The following is a 21,833-nucleotide window of genomic DNA, read 5'->3' on the forward strand; positions in this document are numbered from 1 at the left end:
TGCTCCAGGTGCCGGAGCAGAGGTGACCCGGCAGCCCGTGGTGAAGACCATGGTGAGGCAGGCGGTCCCCCTGCAGCCCATGGAGGTCCACGGTGGAGCAGATACCCACCTGCAGCCTGTGGAGGACATTTAAATGTTTAATGTTACTGCATTAACATTATTAATGAAAGATTTTCCAAGGGGATATGGGTTGGAAGAGCAGTTTAGATGTGACTATGTCTTACAGTGCTATTTAAAGCCTACCATTTTCTAGAAGAAAATGACAGATGAATCTTTATAGACATGCTTTCCTTCTAACAGTTGTCTTTGCTTCCTTTACACCATTGTAAAATCAACAAAAACTAAGTCAAAGGGTTCGTACTAGTAAAATGGATGAAAGTAATGTAAGATTCAAGCTGCAGTCTGTTATACATCAAGATTATAATTCCGCATATTTTTCTAATTCCCCAAAAGAACGTAACAGAGGTCACATTTTCAGTGGCCTTCCTAAATCGCAACTACAGAAATGATGAATGCTTCCACGTGCAAAAGTAGACACCTGCCTACATAAAGCAACTGCACATAAACAGTGCTTGTGTACACAACAGATCATGTGCAAATATGCTAAGACATTTATGATTTAAGTGCCTTAAACTACAAACACATGCATATACTTAATGCACTAAAGAGAAGAGTAGTTTTTCTTCTCTTTTTTTTTTTTTTGGTTTGGCTGCCAAAGTCAAAAATGAGGGGAGGAAACAATTTAGTTGAAATTGAACCAAAATATGTTTTTTCATTGTTTCCTGCCTCTAAAAGATAATAATTGCCAATCATTCTTTTATGCCAAAACATCTTAGTTTCCGCTTTTTTGGGGAAAAAGAACAGAAATGAATGCTTATGTTCTGAGAAGTGCTGGGGAGGAGCCGTATGAGCGCGTTGCCATTTTATCCAGCTCTATGGCTCCATAATGTTTGTGAATTACCTCCAACATTTTTTTCCATCTATTTGATAAATTCCCGTCCAAGAACAACCTTTTAAAATGTAAGCTGTTTGGAAAAAAAATGCAGATTTACTGCCTAGCCTGATGCTTGATATAGAAGTAAATACAAGGTGGACAGTGAACAAAACACATTAATTTAAGGAGAAACATATGACATTATAAAGGATAGCTTTGCCTCATTCAGCTCTCTGCTGCCATCTTATTTAAAGATCAAATTAATCTGGGATACTTACAAAATTTTATAATTAATGCTTTAGCTAATAATTTTTTTTTTTTTTTTTCCTACTCATATAGTTAAAAATCAGATCTCTTTTGTCACAGGTAGGAGATTCTTCATTCAGACTTCACCTGGCAAAGTAAATAGCCTATGGTCACCTAGATTGTAGCTCCTTCATTCTGAGAGCAAAATACAGCAAAATGGAGCTCAAAGCCCCCCCCAAATTTAAGTAAAATATTTGAACAATTTTATTGTTGGCCAAAGTTTCCTATGTCTACCTCATCATCACCATTTATTAGAACTAGACACTAAAATGGAACTGTCCCCTGAAAGAGAAGTTAGAGCACCACAGCTGCGGGCACTCACTCAGTGATAGGGGCTCAAAATGACACAAAGACTCTATTTGAATAAAAAAGTCACGTGTCACCCTTTTTCTCTCCTTCTCTCCTCCTTTAAATAGGGACAAGGCAATAGAAGATTCTTACAGGATATGGATTCCTAAACTTTCAGTTCCTCTTATTCAAATATATTTCCAGGTCTGCCCTCAAAATGTACTAAATATAGGCTTTAGCAAGACACTGAAAGCATCATGTTCCCATGCTTCTGAATATGTTATGAAAACTTTATGGAAAGAAAACAAAAAACAAAGCTTTAAACAGTGGACTTCTTTTGAGCAGAGTGAGAGACAGGGGCAATCCCATGGTCTTGGCTCCAAGACCACAGTTTGGCAGTGATACTACAACGCATTGACTTGCTCTGCTAACATCTGTGTCCACGGAGATGCCAGCAAAAGCATTAGACTTGCCACTAAACAGGCATCTGTACAGCTGGATTAACCGATATTTAGATCCAATTGAAATAGAGTAACCAGTTTGCTTTTTCAATGCTCTTTTATCAAGGTCACCAGTCTCTTCCTGTCTTTCTATGTTTCCTCCATCTGTTGACAGGCAGATATGTTCCTCATTATGCAGAGAGTAGAACAACCATTTAATGACTGAGCAATGCTTCTCCAAACAAGAGACTAACTAGCTGCAAATAAAACGCAGAATTTGCCTTGGGAAATCAGCTATTCTCTTACATAATGAGGCTTTATCTACCACTTATCTAACTTTTTGTAAGGGTTGCAGTATGAGAAGGCTAGCAGTGAAGAATTCACAACTCAGAGAAGTACCTCCACCTAGTAAGATACTCAAAGACAACAGGAAAGGTAGTGTGCTGCCATGTGTGGCACAACAATAAGCCCCACAAACTATATGTAATGTTGACTGTTATCAATGTTGTTAAAGGTGAGGTTGACATTCCCAGCAGAATCGACAGTTGCAAAAATCCAGATGGTTCTCCCTAATATCTAACACCTGTTAATATCATATCCACCTTGTTTTGATTAAGTTTAAACTAGACTATTTTCTTGCTTCCATTATCACCTAGGAACCCAACACGAACGCAACAATGGATTTTCAAGACAGCAAAACGCACATGCAGGAGTTCTGTATTCAGCGATGTCGTGAAGTTCCCAGCAGCATCTTAAGTTGTTACTCTACGAGACCTCAGAAAAAAAATCCCTCTGGAAAAAATGCCAGTACCCATAAGGAAGATTTTGATTCTACCTGACATAAAGAATCATAGAATCATAGAATGGTTTGGGTTGGAAAGGTCCTTAAAGATCATCTAGTTCCAACCTCCCTGCCATGGGCAGGGAAACTTTCCACTAGACCAGGTTGCTCAAAGCCCCATACAACATGGCCTTGAACACTTCCAGGGAGGGGGCATCCGCAGCTTCTCTGGGCAACCTGTTCCAGTGCCTCACCACTCTCATAGTGAAGAATGTCCTCCTTATATCTAATCTAAATCTACCCTCTTTCAGTTTACAGCCACTACCCCTTGTCCTATCCTTTTACGTAACCTCTTATTGGCCTTTTGAAAGGGGCCATGGTCTGTGGTACCATGGTTATCGTGCCTACTGGGTTTACATTGGAATCTAAATAACCCAGTTTGGGAAACACTCCCAGAAGTTGAACTGTGATTTAGAAATCATTTTAACAGGTTTGAAACTTTCATTATATGAACTACTTCCTCTGAAGAGGAACATCAATATTTCAGATACAGAAAAATTCTTTCTTCTTCCACTGAGTTAGGCCATTACTCAATCCATCATTATTAAGTAATTTCTCCCAAATATAATATATTGTTAAGTATAACATCGGGTTGCAGTAACTTTCATTCCTAAAGAATTTAGAACAAAATAAAGCCTACTAGAGCATGTGCTATTTTGATGACTATCAATTACTTGAGAAAATTTCTTAGCAAACCTTACTTATTCATTTAGCAATAAATGGTGGATTTGAGCTCTTCATTAAGAAATTGATTTTTACACAGATCGAGTTTCCTAAACTTTATAAATACTTTGTTGCTTATCTTTCCTAAAACTCTTAACTAGGTCTATTTAGAAATTGATTTTTACACAGAATGAGTTTCCTGACGTTTTTGAATACTTTACCACTTAAAACTCCTAAATATCTTAACTAGGTCTATTGCAGAGCACAATGGAATAAAATATATTTTCCTTGGCATTTGAGTGGATATATTTTGAATACTGCAGGGGATTTGGATGAATGATTTAGATTAATGTCGACTGGTAGATGACAAGTCAGTTTTATGAAAACTTTTGACAAGTCAACATTTGTTTTTTCTCTGTTTTGGAGAAAACACAAAACCTTCTGAAATGAAGACTTGAGGCAACCAGGTTCACATTCCCCTGTTTCTTCAGTAAAGCTTTCCAGACCACTTCATTTTGGATAAGTTAGGACAGAACAGGAATTCAAATGGAAGTCCCTTATGAGTCAGGTCAACGTCCCAGTCACCATGCCAGAGAATGAGAAGTCTCTCTTACACATAGTGTTACCAGGTCCCTTAATGTCTTTCCCAGATAATTTTCTTGTGGATTTTTTTTTTAAATAAAAATTAAAAACCTTGAAGGAAATCCCTAAGCTGGTTTCAGTGGAAGCAGGATTTTACCGTACAGTAACAGCTGCTTTCTGTACAAGTGAAATATTCTTTGACTCTTTTGTGAATTTATTCTAGCAGCTTTAAATAAAACAGTCTCTGTTCTACAATTTTGCTGTATGCTTTTTCAGTTATTACCTTCCCACTTCAGAATTATGTTATCTCTACTAATTTATGCAGATTTTGACATTGGACTCTTTACTCAAAGTCCTTACTCAAACAAACTCCCTACCAAAGGGAGAAAATGAAATTCCTGTACAACTGAAAAATGTCAGACTAGGTCTTTAGTAATGGATTTGGGGATTCTTCAGGGTGAAAGGCATTGTTAATTTATTCTCATTACCATACACAAATTCATTTTACCATGTTCTACCCAGAAGAATAAACACTGTTTATCTAATAAAAGGGAAAAGATGGCATAGTTGATTTTTTTTTTCAGGGAGTGCGTATCAGTGGATGACATTTCTCAAAAGCAGCAAATCATTGTAGATTAAGTCATGCACAGGAACTCAGTACAAGCGTGAAGTTTTGAGAGAAAATGACCTAAGCCAGACAGAATGACAAAAAGTCTCGATGAAAAGTCAGACAGAGCACCACTGGGCAGACAACGTCACCCTGAAGGTAAAACCAAATCAAAAGCAGTAGGAGAGACAAGGAAGCTGATATAACGGCAACAAGGAAACACATACTGTAAGTTTATTCTTCCCATTATCTTTAGAGTCTGGCAGGAAGGCTGCAAGTCTTTTCAGGGCCAGTCTGTGACAGTAAGTGGTTGATGTCCTCCATGTTCAGTAGAACTAGCTGCAAAGTAAGATCCTACAAGCCTGGCATTGAGATGCTGGAGTCAGACTCTTGTTCTGCCCTTAGAAACATGGAAGTCACATGATGCTTTTTTGTCAATCTGGGCTCATGTACCAAATCTAGCTTCAGTTTTATATATTTCAGATGGATGATTTCAAAAAGGTATCGTTTTACATGAGCTCTTTAGCCTATTCAGCCAGATACTTAAGTACGTCTTCACAAAATCACTGTTTTTAATGATACTTAATAATAAAAAAACCCACAGAGCATATAGTCATCACACATCGTTTTATCTGCCAGTAAGTACAGTTTAGGATAAGCTTTTGATCCCTCTACTTCCACTGAAGTAAATAGAAATCCTTCATTCAGAGGTGTAAGTATCTCCGTGTAGCATATATTATACCATAAAACCCCCTATGCTTGAGAGAAGGGGAAGATGGTGGAGTAATACTGTTCTCAGGTCATATATGTATAACAGAGGATAAATGGGACAGTGGAGAAAGAAAGAAAGAGCTAACAGACCAAATTCACTGAGTGCATTCCCCTTCCCTGCTGCAGTCAGCATGTGCCTTTCTCTCTAATTGGACAGGAGTTTTTTAGTCTCAGACACTTCTAAAATACTAGCATTTATCCTAGAGACGGAGCAAAACCTGCAGCTCAGATCCAGATGTCCCTGGCCCTTTTGAAAAAGATAAACAGGGGCCTGAGCTGCAGAATTTGGTTATTTATAACTCTATTCACAGCATCTGCCTCAGTCACTGCACAGAATTAAAACGTGTATTTGTTAGCACAGTGTTTGGTTACACAAAGTACTGCAATGCTAGTTACTAGGACAACAACATAGTTGTTTACACTGTGAAGACAATTTTCACAAGAAGAGGGATAGATACCTAGCACTTTTGAAGTCTGCCTAAGAATCTGTAGAAAACAGAAAAAATGCAGTTATTTTTTTACCTACATTTCTCAGATTTGTATTTGCAGTCCTATTATTCCACTCTCCCTGGTGGTAACTTTGTGAAATTTCATATGAACATAACACTTCACCTTTACAATCTGAAATACTGCACTCAGATAATTTCAAAGACAGGTTGCATACTAGGGCTGTTTGGACATCAGTGTAAGAGTCTGTGTGACTGCAAGAAGCAAAAGCCACTGACTCAAGGACTATCTCAAATATCCACAATTAAAATATGCTCCAGTGCATAAGCAGGGAGAGCCCTGAAAAAAGAGATGAAACCAGAAACTTACGTCATGACCAGTGTCTCATCTCCAGGTTCACTAAGTAATCCATCTACAAAGACTGAAGTGCTGGTAAAATTATGTGTACTCCAAGTCTGGCCCTCATCTATGCTGAACCTGTAAAAAAGCAGAAACAGTCCTCATTTACAACTATTATTATACAAAAGAGAATTCATTCATTCAAAAAAAAAAACCCTCACTACTAAAGCCCAGGGTTTATGATCACCAAAATACCATATGCCTGGACAGTATATCATATTAATGTGATCTTTTTCTCAGCAATGTATCCAGGGGCTCACATCTTTATTAGAAGGTGTATAATAAATTCACCACAACAATGGAAATTCTCAGGCAGATAAAAACTGAGGTCTGTCAACAAACTATCTTGCTACCTTATAGGTTCAAGAGCAAGTTAATTTACACTTCATTCTTTCTAGTAGGCTCTGAGCTAGAGACCTGTTAAGCAGAGGTCAGTGAAACATGAGAGGCAAAACAGCCCAATTGCTAAAATACGTGGGACGTGCGGTAACTGCAAGCACCAAAATGGTGGCCCTTCACAGCTGCTACCATCCACTTAAAAATTTCCAAAAGATTATGATGAATCAGCAAAACATAGTTCAAATACTCTGTGCACCCAAAACTTATGAATCAAAGTCTCTTTTCTTCTGTACATTTCCTCCAGGTCTTTTGGATAGTAGGTTAATGATGGCTTTCATTCTAGCTAACCAAGTACATAGCCTAGTTCCTATTAGTATACACAGCATTATGCAAAAATGAACCTAGTTCACAAGTGATAAAGATCTCTTATGTTTTTCTATGCCGAAGATGATAGTTTTATATGCCATTACATAAGGTTACCATATTTTGCTTCACTATCATGCAGTTTAAAACCTGATATTTTATAACAAAATGCTTTGCAGCAAATCTTTCCTGCCAAACAAGCTGAGAAGGCCATTTGCTGCATTATCACTATATGACAGGATCTACACATACTACAGATACTTTATGCATGAATAAAGTATCTGATCCTCTCAGAAGAACTGGGCTTCTTGCATACTGTATTACTCAGCACATAAGCACACATAAGTCCTTTCACCATTGGCTCCCAAAGTCTACATTATATTGCTGCCAGAGCAACTCAGGGCTATTCTCCGTTGTCATCATTCACTGTCACCCTTGGAGGGGACAGAGCTTTATTACAGTATGAATGAACTATCCTGACTGGATACCTAAGCCTTATATGCATCGTAGGTTGAGCATCATTGCCATATACCGCTGGTGCAAACCACTAGCAGATAACAATCATGCTGAACATGGCTTCTACTGTAGAGTTCCAGGATAGCCTTTTAAGCAAAAATATCTACACTGATGCAAGAAAATTTTATTATGATTAATGCATTACGTCATGGTACCTTCAGCACCATGAAGTAACCTTAAGAAAACATCCACCTGCATTTTGTTGACTTAATGAATGATAAATTAAGCTGACTCCACCTGCATGATCACATCGAAATGCTCATCTTAAGCTCTGAACTTTGTCTGAGGTCTCAAATACACAACAGCTCTACTCTAATTGACTGTAGGATTACTTGAGTATTTTCAGAGGGATAGAGGTGTCTTTGATGGCCACAATAACTCCACCATGGTCCAGGTACAAGATGTGATGCTCTTCTTCAAAGACCTACAAGTCAGACAAAAAAAGGCCAGCTAAGCAAATGTACAAAACAGCAGAAACAAAATGTACGCGCAAACCAGGATTAAAATACTTATATGTTTTATAATGTCCGCACTTCAAATTGAAAAGGACATAAAAGTCAGTTTAACTCTTATATTTCTCCCAGCTGTAAAAGAAAAGAAAGTTAAGCAGGTGAATCAGAAAATGTTCAGGTTCAAATCACAGTCAGATTAAACTGTCTAACATATTAGCCCAAGCTTATATTTCTCACAGTATGCATTCTGCATTCCTTCCTATTATATATCACCAAGTGACCTATCACCTTACTTTGGTATTTGCCACATTCCCTGTATCTTGCAGAATAAAATGCTTTGTAGTCTAATTCTAAGAAAAATAGGAAAAGTATTGTTGTCCGTGACTTTGTCACATGTTCTCCAGACTCTATGGAACTTGAAATAATTGGTGCAAGCATGTTTTCTGCATTTCCAGTGTCAATGATTTATTTAAATTCAACCTTTATGTGATCTCACACAGAGGCCGCTCTGACTTCTGAACCAAAACACATGTAATATTGATTTAATTGTATAAAGAATTCAAAATTTCCTAAATTCTTTTCATCCATTTTCTAGAGGTCATCAGCAGTACTAAAATAAATGAACAGGTAAATATCTTCCCTTTTTACATCTGAAATCTGTTTTAAGACAGGGTTTACTCATGTTATTAACCTGTGAAAGTTCATTTAACATAAGAGCAGGTGATAAAGTGAGAGTCACTACACAAACTTAGCAGTTAATAGATGAACATGCAGCCTCCTACACCCTTTGACAAAGCAAAGGTGAAAAACATAAAGGTTAGCTTTATTTTGCCTTGTGAATGAAAAAAAACTGACAATACTAAATGCTTATTTTTTTGACAATACTAAATGCTACATTTAGAGGATTTATCAGCAAGACTGAACCAGAGGGGGGGAAGTATCTTACAGCACATTCACAATTACTTCAAAAATAGTAAGCATTTCATTTGTGTTCAGAATTCGGTCTTTATCTCATCTAGTAAGAGCATATTTTATAGGAATCCTAGGGCTTCAAGTGTCTGATCAGCTTTTCAGTGTTGCCAATTTACAGGCGAAACCCTGATATGAGGCGTTTACAGTCCTATCTACTTGTTCCACACAGCTGCATATTTTAGAAGAGAATTGAGGAAAGGATAGACACTAATTTTTAGATGCACTTCAAAAGGATGAGATCAGCTGGCGTCAGATAAGCAAGCAGAGTTTTGATTTCTCTGAACTTTGTTTGAACTTTTGCTCAAATCAAAATGAAATGGTATATGCTGGGACACAAAGTCTCCAAAAGCTTCACCATCACGCTGAAGATAAAGGAAGCTGGTATCTGCATCACTTTATCCAAATTAGGTTTTCCCAGAAAAGCACCATGGCAATTCCTCATCACCATTTCAGTACCCCAGCTTTACCCTACATCCACTTGGCACACTATGAAGCACAGCAGACACATTACAAGCACATTAATGCCATCTTCATATCATGTTTTTCTAGCACGTTTCAAACATTTAGTAACTGAAATGTATGACATTCCTGATGAAAGCAACTCTTCATCTTCAGTACATTGAAAAGAATTAACAATTTCATGCCTGTGGAGTTCAGCACAAAAGTAAATATTTATGTCAACTTTCTAAAAACCAAGACAAACAGTTTGCAAAGGGTTTAGGCAGAGGTGGTGCCAGTGTCAGAGCTGAAGTTCGAACCCAGGAACAATTGATATGTATGTTCACAGTCAGCCACAAATACTGACATATGTCTCTCCACTAACTAAAGTCAGGTAATAAATTTATTACAATCCTTACTAGTAGTCAGCAACTACAGAATTAGATTTTTATAACCTATGTTTTTTCCTTCTATAATTTTTGGAGCATGTTATGTGCTTTACAATCATAATGTCAACTTCTTTTCTCTCCCTCTCTCTCCTCCCTCTACTCTCCACGTTTTTTCCTGTGTCTGTCCTAACAACTTCAGCAGCTATTTCAGGCCAGGATGACTGTTGGGGGCAATTAGGAGAGCTCCATGAAATCAATGAAAATATGTTTAAATGATCCTAGAGAAATATACTCCACACAATTTTACTCTGAGATACATAAATTTCAAAAGTAACCAAAAATGCCCAAAGTCACTTGCTTCTCTCACAAAGCAACATCCATTTCTAAATTCAAATCTGGAAACAGAAGTTTTCCTACACAGAATAAGCCAGTTGGACCTCCCAGGGGTGAGAGGCTGGGATTGCAGCCTTTACTGTTGTGCTTAAAGGTGTTACCATTCATCTGTTACGATGTCTGCAGAAAAACAAATAGTCTTGCTTAAACAAAGGGTTTCCAAATTGCTTTGATACAAAAAGATTTGACATAGAGAAATAATATTCCAACAAACAAAGCACTGGACTAAAGCTCCAGAGATCCTGATTCTGTTCCTAGACATACAACAGATTTTCTGTGTAAACTTATTAGCTTAATTGAGTATTTTATTGCTACACTAGCTACTTTGGTAGCAGATCAAATATGAAAGCGTTTTTGTTGCTGATCTTTTCCTTTTATTTAAGCCACCTCTTTTGAAAGCCAGACCTTTCTCTTACTCTGTTTGCCCTATTTCAAGCACAGTGTTATAACAGATGCTGTTGAAATAGCAATGGCAACCATAACTGTGAACAGAAATCAGTTTTTTTTTTTAAAGTAAATAAAACACACTCGTATGTCTACACAAGGTCATCCTTAGCATTTGACAGAGTATCCTACTATTTTAAAAATCAGGACTGAAAAAACAGGCCCCACAGGGGAAAAAAAATGTTTTAAACCTGCATGGTCTGAAATTGTGTTCAAAGGTAGTCCATTTCTCCCAGGATGCAAGATTTATTTATCCATCTGACTCTCATCATGTTCATTAACACACTTTACAATATTGTTTTCCTGGTATAATAGACACAGAAATCTTCCAAATAGACATATCTGTCCCACAAGTTTACCTTGGGCTACATCTTCGTGGTTCACTTAAGATGATGTAAGCCCACATAGTTCAGGATAACGTCAAGGTGAGATTCCCTTCTCCTACAGGCGAGATCATTGCTGCTGGATGGACGTTTAAGCTACTTGTCAATCAGTTCCTAAACTACTGCTATTTACAGTGCAATATTGTACAATACAGAGTCACAAATTTCAGTCTGCCTTAAAATGGTATGCAGTAGAGCAATGGTTTCAAAAGATACCAACAAGCAGCTCAGGCATCGTGCAACAAAAAGGCAGGAGAACAACTGGAGACAGCCCAAGTGGTATTGTGACTACTTAGAATCAGAATCCTTGTTTCACTTTTCCATTTATCACCAGTATTTACTTAATTTCACAAAACACTCATTTGGGCATTTTTATTTCTACTTATGAACACTGGCTGTATATCCTACCATAGTAAGTCTTCCTGAACTCTCATGTGACCTTACCATATACAAGCGATGTAAATATGGGCTCAGTTGAAATAACTCTACGTGTATACAGCTAGTTAAGAAATTATTGAAGGACAATGATCAGTAGATTGATGTTAAATTGAGAATGTATTACAACTTCAGGAACTCAGGGACTGGTCCCAGTTATGAATCACAAACTGAATCTGAGTTAACAATGTGATGCTAGTGCAAAGAAGAGAAATCTTCTGAAATGAGGTGCCGGTAATGTCAAGACGTCAAGGGCAATCATTTCATTCTGTTTAGTACTGATAAAATTTGTAATTTTGCATCCAGTTTTACCTTGCTTCAGGAGAGGGATGTCATATTAGATAGTCCAATCAATTAGCAATAAAAAGGAAAAGCACTTTAGAAATTGGATCCATTAGGAAAACCAGTGGATTTGAGTTTGCTTTTTTCCAAGGGAAAAAACCCCTATGCTCTGGGTAGACATGATAATCACCTTTCAACATCTGAAAAGTTATTCAAAGGTGACAGGAAACCACTCCTCTCCAAAGACAAGAAATCAACTTACCTTGCAAAATTTGTGAAACTGCAAGAATAACAGCAAAAAGCACGGCCAGCTTATGTTTAATATTCAGAAAAATCTATGAAGAATGGTGAAACACCACATAGGAAGACTGCAGAATCTCCTACAGTGAAGGATTAACAAACAGGTCTGGCATACCTCTGTTAGAGATGTTCTTAGTATTTTGATGCTGTCTTAGAGCACATGGTTGGGTTACACGATCTTTGACCTTCTTCCCAGTCCTACATTCCTATGAACCAATACTGCTATTATTTCAGGAAAGCCTTTAATTAATTCCTTGAACTGCCTTTTCTCCAAAGTCCTTTATATTTACTTTTCTGTGTTGCTCTGTCACTCTACTCAAGCACAGACTGCTCTTCTAGTCTGTAGGCAGCTCTGCAACATCATGTGTGGCATGTGAGAAAGGTGACAGGCACTCACTAATGACAACCGCAAAGTTTCCAAGCCAGTGACTTAAACCCACCCGAAGAGCTGTGCCAAGACATGAGCTTTGCTCTGCTTTTGCCAGCTCAGGAGACCTGTAATTTACTGTCTAAATAATTCCCATATCATCTGACTGAAGCCTTGTCTTCTGTTGCATGAACTCCAACAGAGAAAGGAAATGTACTGCTGTCCTCTGGAAGACTGTTTGATCATGAACAGTGGGGCCATAAAATACATACTATAATCTATATTTTCATTCTGATGGCAAATATTAAGATGGAGTAAGCTCTTTCAAAGGCTTTGTAGCAGTTTTAATTAAAATAAAGCTAGCAATGGTGTTTTTCATTTTGACTGTCATAATGAGGGATCAGTTTGTGGCTGGTTTTACAGCATGAATAGTCATCTTAAGGTCAAGTTTCATCACATATCATTTGCTTGAGTGTCTCTCAAATAAAAAGCAGTGAAAATATGAATTTGATCCCCTTCACTCTTTAAGAAAAAACATAGAACTTTGGCAAATGGGGACAATAAATTATTAGAGAGGTCTCTAAGTATTAGACAACACAGTACCCACTGTAAATCCTGGAAGACTTTTGCATTTAAACACCTATTTATCATCTGCTAGAATTCAGGAAGGAATTTGGCATAAAATTTTATCTTTTAACCTCAAAGGACATTATCATGACAAAAATAATGTGTTTCTTTTTAAAAGTCCTTCTGTGGAGTATTAATGGCACCCTACAAGAGCAATATAAGAAATTGTCTGTATTTTTCCCTTTTTATCTCAAACTCCCTGAGCTCAATAACACTAGTGAGAGCATTTTCACACTTACTTCTTCTCAGATAATAACACAACTGAATTTTATTTTAGCTGAACACTAAAAGACTATTTTAACTGAAATTAAATGACTTTTTGACACAGTGTGGTGGTTTGAGGGTTGTTTTTTTCCTGGATATAACTTGTAACTAGATTCCAGAACTTCCTTATATCTTACGATCATGATTGTTGTTGCTATTTACACTCAAAAAGAAAATATGCCTGTGATTAAACATTGCTAAGGCAGAGCAATTTAGAAAAAAATGCATAATAAAGATGCAGTGTTTAAATTGACACTAGGCATTGGAAGCAAAAGACATCCAGAATTCAAATGGCATTACAGCTACTATGAGACTGTTTTTTTTAGATACTTTGATGTTTGTAGTCCCAGAATTGATTAAATCATACTAAAAGCCATTCAAAGGTTTATTGCTTTTTTCAAACTCTTTTTGCTTTCTCAGTTTCAATGGAGAACAAAGTTTAAACTTAAATACCAGTTTTCAGACTATGAAGGGAGAGAATTTTTTCCTTTCTACCTAAACCACGTATTTCAGCTTGAAATATTTGTACTGCCAGATCTAGCCGAAGTCCACTTTATCATTAGCACAGGGAGATTACTTGAATTACTAAAAACCTAAACAGACTCTATGTTTTTTTTTATGCAAGATACTTCTAAAATCTTTAAAAAGACCAAAATATTCAAATTTCAGCAGAACCTGACAGCCCGACCAGTCTGAGCCTTTGCAAATCACCTCCTTAATCTCTCCCAGTTTCCAAGCGAAATGGGGATGATAATAGCCACCTCCCTCAAAACAGTGGGTATATAAAGATTAGTTAAGCGTTACAAAATTCATCACATTGGGTACATTGAAAATATTTCCAGGTGCCTTTGATGATTCCTGTTTCCTACCTGACGCCATGTGTTCCCACAGTCAGACGTTATGTACATTTCTTCTTTATACTCTACCAGCTGGGACCCCAGGTTACCTGTCACAAAACAAGAGGAAACAAGGGTTGCATCCACATAAGCAAGAGAGATTGGATCTAGTCCTGACGCCAGTCAGAGTGAGAAGTTTCTAGGTCAGAGCAAGAACTAAACTCAGATCATCAGCAGGCTTACTTAATTTCTGGTAGCACCAGATAAATCCTTTTAAAAACATATATGTACACTTTCAACTTCTTCCTTTACGTTGCTAGCTATCCATAGCTGGGAGCAATGAGGCTTAATTCTAACACTGAAACACAGAGGCCAAACCAACATTTTAGTTTTGTTGATGCATGCTGAATAATTATTATAAAAGAACATGTATGTAAGATGTAAGTCTGAAACGCCCATAAACTCAGAAGCCATACCTTAACCTTAATCACATTCTGTAAAATTATTCATCTTGAACTTGAATTGTTAAAATAAAAAATGTTTTATCTGTAAGACTTTATGAAGTGGTAGCAAAATCTAGAATCCAGAGAAATATGTACCACTGAAAAGAGGGGGCAGGGGGTTTGAAAAAGCGTGTAAATACAAAAGAATCTAAAGCAGAATTACTTGATTACTGCAAAGCAAACAGAAGTATTAAAACAAACTTGTGGAAGATGATCTTAGTAGATGCAATCCCAAATACAGAGATCTCCATCTCTTAACATGTGGTATTTCAAATAGCAACCTATTAAACCACCAGGCAGTTTACAGTATTCTAGGGGAGAAGCAATCATAGAACAATATTCCTTCTAAATTGTATCCTCCAGGGGATTTTGACTTAAATATATGGTTTGCAGGTTTTTACAGTAAAAATAAGATTGAAGTTATGAGATCTTCTTAAGCAGAAGAGACAAGGAAAAAAACCACTTGAGATTAGGATAGCAGTATGAAATTTCACTTGTGTGTTATATTAATAGCTGTTCGTAGCCACCAAAACAGATCTGTTTGTGCAGAGTGTGCTTGTTAGTGCTGAAAGGTTCCTGAGAGGAATGACAGCGCCCACTTCCCAAAATACACACTCTATTTGGACTATCAAGAGTGCATGTGCTCCACTATTTAAAGGTGTAACTCTACATTATTTACCCTAAATACAGCCTAGACAGGATTAGGAAATTTATGTTGAATCAGGGAATTTACAGGAGTCAGTTCATTTCTTTGAACTGCATCTAACGTTTCAGAAGATGCCACTGCCTCTTCTTGGGTTTTCATCTTTCCAACCCACTTCACGCTCTCTCATTTATCAAATAATTCAGCACAGATTTAGTTGGCCATGTAATTTTGAAAATAAGACCCTATTCTTGTAGGCAATGAGGAGATTTGATAAGGTCAGTACAGTATGGATGGAGGTGATGTGGACTGAACATATACTTAAGAACCAGGCTCGTATAGATGAAGTAGATGTAAGACCTGTAAGATTAAAAATGTGCCAAAACCAGCTCAGACTCGAAGTGCAGGGATGACCCTCATGACTGCTACTGGATGTGGCAGCAGTTGCGCCAAGTGGCAAGGAAAGAGAAATGGATAATTGTGGAGCAAACAACCCCTATTTTTTTTCCCTGCAAACATCTTCATCTTCAAAAACAGCCCACCATTAAATCAGCACCGAGGCCACGGGGTGCTTGCCCAGGAGGTGCGTGGTCTCACCTTCCCACCGCTCTGCCTGCTGAGTCGGTCCATGCAGCCAGGGTAGCAAGGGCCATCATATGGCTTCCCCAAAGGGTTATCATTTGTACATAAGGCTGTGTAGTTTTAAGAAACAAAGGCTCTACTGATACCAGCAATCAAAATGAAACCTCCATGACAGAAACGACAGTTACAACCACACCATCAGTGTTAAGGACAAAGGACCATAGGCCTAACACAAGGTTCACATTTTTGAAAAATAGATTAAGCTTTTGGTTTTATTCTGTCCAATAGTCCGTGGAAAATTACATGTTTTGGTTACAGTCATGTTGCATTCATTTAGGCAGATCTTCCAGTATAAGAGAAAAAACCCAACAATTAAACAGGATTAAGTCATGAATATTATGTAATGAGACAGATCTAAAATGAAAGCTTCACATCTGAATTCAGTTGTATTTTCTCCCCAAATTCAAGTTTATTTAAATCTATTTGGTTTATGGTCATTTTCAATTTATTATCATTTTGAATCCTAGAACCCCATGTAAGCAAAGATCAGGAAACATGATCTGATTTTCCCGAGTCTCACAGATCTCATCAGCAAGTAGGACCAGATCCCATCAACTTTGTGTAGCAAAGATTAATCTGGTCACTAGAAGGAGGGAAGAATGAGAAATCACCTTCTCAGGATTTGTAGGAAAGGAAGGGAGATTTGATTTGCTGTTTATACAAAACATATTTCCTTTGCTATTCTTACTTTCCTTTGTATAGTTTTCACTGGTTGCTTGTTTCTGCAAATGGGTATATTGTGCTTCTGCAATTACTCACAAAACGTTTTCTTTGGGATAGCTGGGGATAGAAATATTTATTTCCTTGGTAGAATCTAAAGTATTGCTGTCAGTCTACACCATTCGTTGCACAGATACCTCTAATGAATGCATTGTTAGTTTTGCTCCTGCATAAATGCTGTTTATTCTACCTTTTTTTACCACTTACTGAAATCATGCTTACATGAGTACTTCTTCATTTTGAGAATTGTTATGGATCTGCACGTTAAAAAGTGCAGCGGTAAATTGTCTTAGCTAATGAAGAGAATTAGTCTGTAAACTAAACAGCATCAACTCGTGCTTCATTAGAAAGCCTTTTATAACCAGCTGATACGGTAATGACTGAAAGACACCAGCAACAGCTTTGTAATTGCAGCTCTGTAATAAGACAGACATGATGTCTCCTTGTTTTGGTTTTACCTTTTTTGCCTTTTCTTGGTAAATGAGCAAAAGGAGTCGGTGGACTCAATTATAATTACAGAGAAACGCCATTCTGTTAAAAAACACAACTGGTGACAAACTTGGCACAGAGGCTGGTGTACTGCTTTGGGAAAAAGGACTTCACTGCTCTTTGACCTTTGAAAGTAGTCCGTCCTCAGGCCAAGGGTGAAAACCCAGAGGTGGTGCATGCAGGACCTTCTGATTGCTGACATAATGTTCTGTGCATTAATGAAGGCTATAATTTCCACTACTTCCAGATTTTTTAGGAGATGCAATTACATTACATAGTTTTGCAAACTTTATAAACTCAAGTCTGCAAGCACATAAGAAAACCCTTTCTTTAAGGGAGGATAAAACTTTTCAATTTAGTTGCAGTTTGCTATGTGGGTACTGCAGACAATGTCTTGCTGAAAAACAGCGTCAGTGGATTCAGAAAGAAAAAGCAGGTGAGGCAGCAAGCAGGAACCTGCATCACCAATGGAGCCAGGGAGGCTCCTGCAAAGCGCAGGGGGTTATTTGCAGTGGGAAGCAGCCACGGAGCCAAGTCTCAGGGGTGACAGGCAGAAGGAAATTTCCATAGGAACACATAGGGGTGTGTGATGAGTTTAAGCCAAGGGTATCTTTGAAAGCTGTTAGCCTGAAAAAGTAGAACCGGAATAAAACTAAGTCCTTCAAAGAACTTAGCGGACTCATCACAGTTTTATTTGCAAATCTTTCTATTTAACGTGTGTCACACGAATTACGAGTTTTCTCTATTGAAAGAGTTACACTGTTTTAACATTATTTTTTATATTCTAATAAAAAAATAACTTCAAAGATTTGGGACATTCTGTTATTTTTGAGATTTAAAATAAAGCGCACAATTTTGCTTCAAGGCTCTAGCTACCTCACAGTGTGTCACGTTAGTGGGTTAAGCCCGCTAACTAGACAAAGCACATGTAATAGCATCCCATAAATCCCTTTACAACAGCTCCAATTCACATCAAATGAAATGCAAAAATCCTGACATTAATAACATTACAAACAAATGACTACAAAGTCACAGGAGCACTCAGAAGGTACAGCTGAAACATCCTGAAAGTTTCCATGCCATATCCAAGTGGAATTATGAACCTTATTTGTGGTAAGTGTGGCAGCCAATAACACATGTGCACAACTGACATTACGGTACAGAAGGTGAGAAACAGCCAAATTATGCTCAGCCCCAAGACTAGACACCAATACTTACAGTATGTAAGTACCATTCCCACCATGTCCTGAAGTGTTCAGACTGTACCGCACACCCACAAACATCAGTGTGCTGTTTGCCTGCTGAATCACACCAAAATCTGTGCTCCTTGTTACAGCTTTAAATGCCTGCAGTAACTCCTCAGGTGTGCCACTACAACATGGAAACTTTTTTATCATTTTAGTGGTTCCGTGTTACATCTCAAAATCCATCTGTGGTAACAAGTAAAGGTAACATAATACACTGAAGGCAATTCAGGTTCATACTGAAAAGGTTACTGCATCTGGAATGGGTAATCAACTGCAGACTATATTAGCCAGGGCTATACAGGGTATCATTTTAACATAACTTTTTTATCTAAACGGCCTGAAAACTCTTCTGACACATGACACTGAGTGTTTTGCCATCAAGTTTCAAGAAGTCTGTAATACAGAAGCTTCTCAAGTTTGTCTTATATTATTTTATATTCTTTTTGTAGCTAAATGACATGAACAGGAAAGAAGACTCTTCAAATCACTGTAAGCGTTTACTTCAACTTTGCTTTCTACATTTCTCATGCAATTTTAAATACATTGTTGTTAAAGGCAGTTAGAGACTCATCCTCTGTCCCTAACAAAGGGATGGCATTATTGCAAGCACCACGCATACATCAAATAAGGGAAGGCCAGAGACTGCCCTACAGCCCTGAGCCAGTCGGCATGACCTGACCGCGTTCACACCACAGAGCCCTCGGCCCCAGCTCTCCCCAGGTGGTGCTGCAATGGCCAGGAGATGTATTATTGTGAGTTCCCCTGCCAAGTTCAAATTACCTGAAATAACATGAGGGTTATGTTATAGGCCATGAAAATGGTGTTTTCATGTGATGAAACTGAGGATGTTTGTAGCATGCCGCCAGCCATGATGGATGTGTCTGAGGGCAGAAGGCCAAGATATGATAGCTTCGTTGGGCTCTATCAGTTAGGAGAGGGTTTTTTTTTGCTGTCTTGACCATAGTCCTTATCAGAAACAGTCCCATGTATGCACCTTCTCCCAAACCATGGTCTGGGGGACCACAGACACCTGAATTGTTCTTAAACACTTCCCCAAAGGCTTTTGTCACCAACAGAGCCAGGATACTGTGCTAGATGAACTCTTGACCTGAGCCAGGATGGCTCTGCTGCTGTTATGTTCTGATGCCTTGTTTCTTAAAATTAGCAAACAAAAGGAAACATTTTGGTCTGAATTTTGGGGTTTTTGATAAAGCACAGTCATATTTCATTTCTATTACTTGCATTCTTATAAACCTTTTCAAACCATGCTTTGGGATACAGGAACTCCTCTTTTGCTTTTTTACTTGTCCTGAGTAAGGGCTAATTTTAAAGTATCTGGGTAAAATCACACGTTCCATCCCTGCAGGAGTGCAAGTCCCAAAAACTAGAATACAGGGGTAATAACTACCCTTCAACATATTTCTCCAAACTATTTGTAACTTTGCACATGCCAGTTTAGCAGCTGGTAGCACAGGGATGTGAAAGAAAGCAATGTATTTTAGTGGTGACCAGTGGCCAGCCAAGCTCTCTGGAAAGGTGGTATAGCTGTGAAAAACACATACAGATCTCAAGAGAGTAATTAAAAGTTTGTCTTTGCTCAGGCATTTTGGCAGGTTCCTACTGGGTCACACAAATATGGGAGATTACCTTCATTTACAATTTACTATTAATTTACATGTTTTAAGCACTACTTATCACTGCATTTACCCAAATTTTTATAGGTGATTTTAGACATGCTTACTGTGAAAAGAAATTATCTCCATATGCAACACTTGGATAATCCTTCTAATATGCAAATATTATTTATTTTATATATGTAAAATATTTATATATTATCCATATATAATATGGAAAATCTTTTCCAGCAACTTAAATTTACTCCAAAAAGAGAGATGTACCTTGCCTGGATTACTGGTAATTAATACAGTTGTAACATCCCCTCAGTCAATGCACAATAAGCTAAAATTTCATGGTTTGTAAACTTGTAGTCACAGTGTAGAACAAGCATACAACCAATTTGTGTTTAAATGTCCCAGATAGACAGTTTTTGCCTGGCAAACTGAAGATGTGTTTAGCTGAGGGAGTGATTCACGCCATCAGAATGGGGGAACATGTTGATATGAGAAAAAGCCAAGCGAATTGTAGCATCTTCACTCCAAAATGCACTGGGAAATGCTCAATCATCTCCCTGTTCCCTCATCCTTTTTATAGTGGCATCCTGGTATGCCACTTCTGAGAAAAATTACAAAAATTTATCACAATGCATGCAATGTATTTGGGCCTGATATGACAAAAAGTGAACTGAACTTTCCAGCACTTCCTCAGCTCATGTGAACGTGCAGAATTTACTGCTTGCTTGATTTGCCATCTGGATTGGAAGCTAAGCAGACAATTATTGTAAACTAGCACCTGAAAAATCTACACTTCTCTAAACATTTTTCATAGAAAAGTCCTTTGCAAGTTTATAGTAAAAATTTACACATCAATTGACACACATTTCATAGCTGATGCTGTGAGAAATAGAAACTGTTGCCAAGATTAAAATGCACGAAAATCAAATGTAAATGCAAAATCCTATTACATTTCTTAAAGGGAGCAAAGCAGTTATTTTAAAGAAAACTTTAATATGCAGCTATAAAATTTAATATTCTGTCTGCACAATTTATATATATACATAAGCTAAAAATATGCGTTCCTCAGAACTATTTATGCAGCTTTAATAGAGTGGAATTTTTATTTCTAAATATGAGTTTAAAAAGATGCAATTTTAACATCCTATTATTGCATGTTTGCCAAATGCTCTAGGCGTTAATGCTGTTCACCATTTAATTATTTTTTAAAATAAAACAGTATTCAGTAGTCTCTGTGCTCTGATTTTCAAGCACAGTATCAAAACTATCCTTAAGTCACAGGTTAGGCGTTCCATTACCACAAGCAGCTGTGTTGTATAAGCTTTCTATAAAGTAGCCAAACTCCATGTTAGAGGCATTTTTTGGTTTTGGTTTGGGTTTTTTTTTGCCTTTTTGATTGATAACCACACTGCTTTTATTGAGAGGATGAACTTCATGGCTGTTATGGTTAGAAACTGTTTTGTAACTTCTAGTTCTTATCCACTTGTTTACATCACTTGTTTCTACCCCATGGTTACACTTTCAGGAAAAAAAATCATATTCTTTATTGTCCTTTATTTTTCTCAGCTAATGAGGTTCCCCTTTTAAATATTCTCTATTTCCATCAACTGCCAAGTAGTCCGTCTTAGCACCTCTCATTGGTCCTGAAAATTGACGATCAGCATCGTATACAATCTTATTAATAAGGTCGCTGTAGAGTATTTTGCCAGAGTATTACTATTTCCCTCTCTCCATTGGCAATTATTTACCTACTTCACCCTCAGAATACATTTCCCTTTTTCACAGCACAAGGCATTGACGGTTCCTAGACACACTGTGATCAACTGACATTCACAGGTCTTTATCATCTTCAGCCATTTCCAGAAGAGGTGCTCTCCCTA

The 21,833-nt window shown here is 37.6% G+C and overlaps 1 protein-coding gene across 1 annotated transcript in view; it reads right to left on the bottom strand.

Annotated features, from left to right (window-relative positions):
• Positions 1–21,833, bottom strand: part of SORCS2 (sortilin-related VPS10 domain containing receptor 2) — a 417,623-nt gene that overhangs the window by 46,148 nt on the left and 349,642 nt on the right. The window contains exons 12-14 of the mRNA XM_009328890.1: positions 14,112–14,188; positions 7,829–7,920; positions 6,249–6,356 (exon numbers count right to left, since the gene is read on the bottom strand). Of these exons, the coding sequence (XP_009327165.1) occupies positions 6,249–6,356; positions 7,829–7,920; positions 14,112–14,188 (277 nt within the window). The remainder of the gene's footprint in view (positions 1–6,248; positions 6,357–7,828; positions 7,921–14,111; positions 14,189–21,833) is intronic.

This window comes from Pygoscelis adeliae, unplaced genomic scaffold (genome assembly GCF_000699105.1).
Source record: "Pygoscelis adeliae isolate BGI_AS28 unplaced genomic scaffold, ASM69910v1 Scaffold66, whole genome shotgun sequence".
Taxonomy (NCBI): domain Eukaryota; kingdom Metazoa; phylum Chordata; class Aves; order Sphenisciformes; family Spheniscidae; genus Pygoscelis; species Pygoscelis adeliae.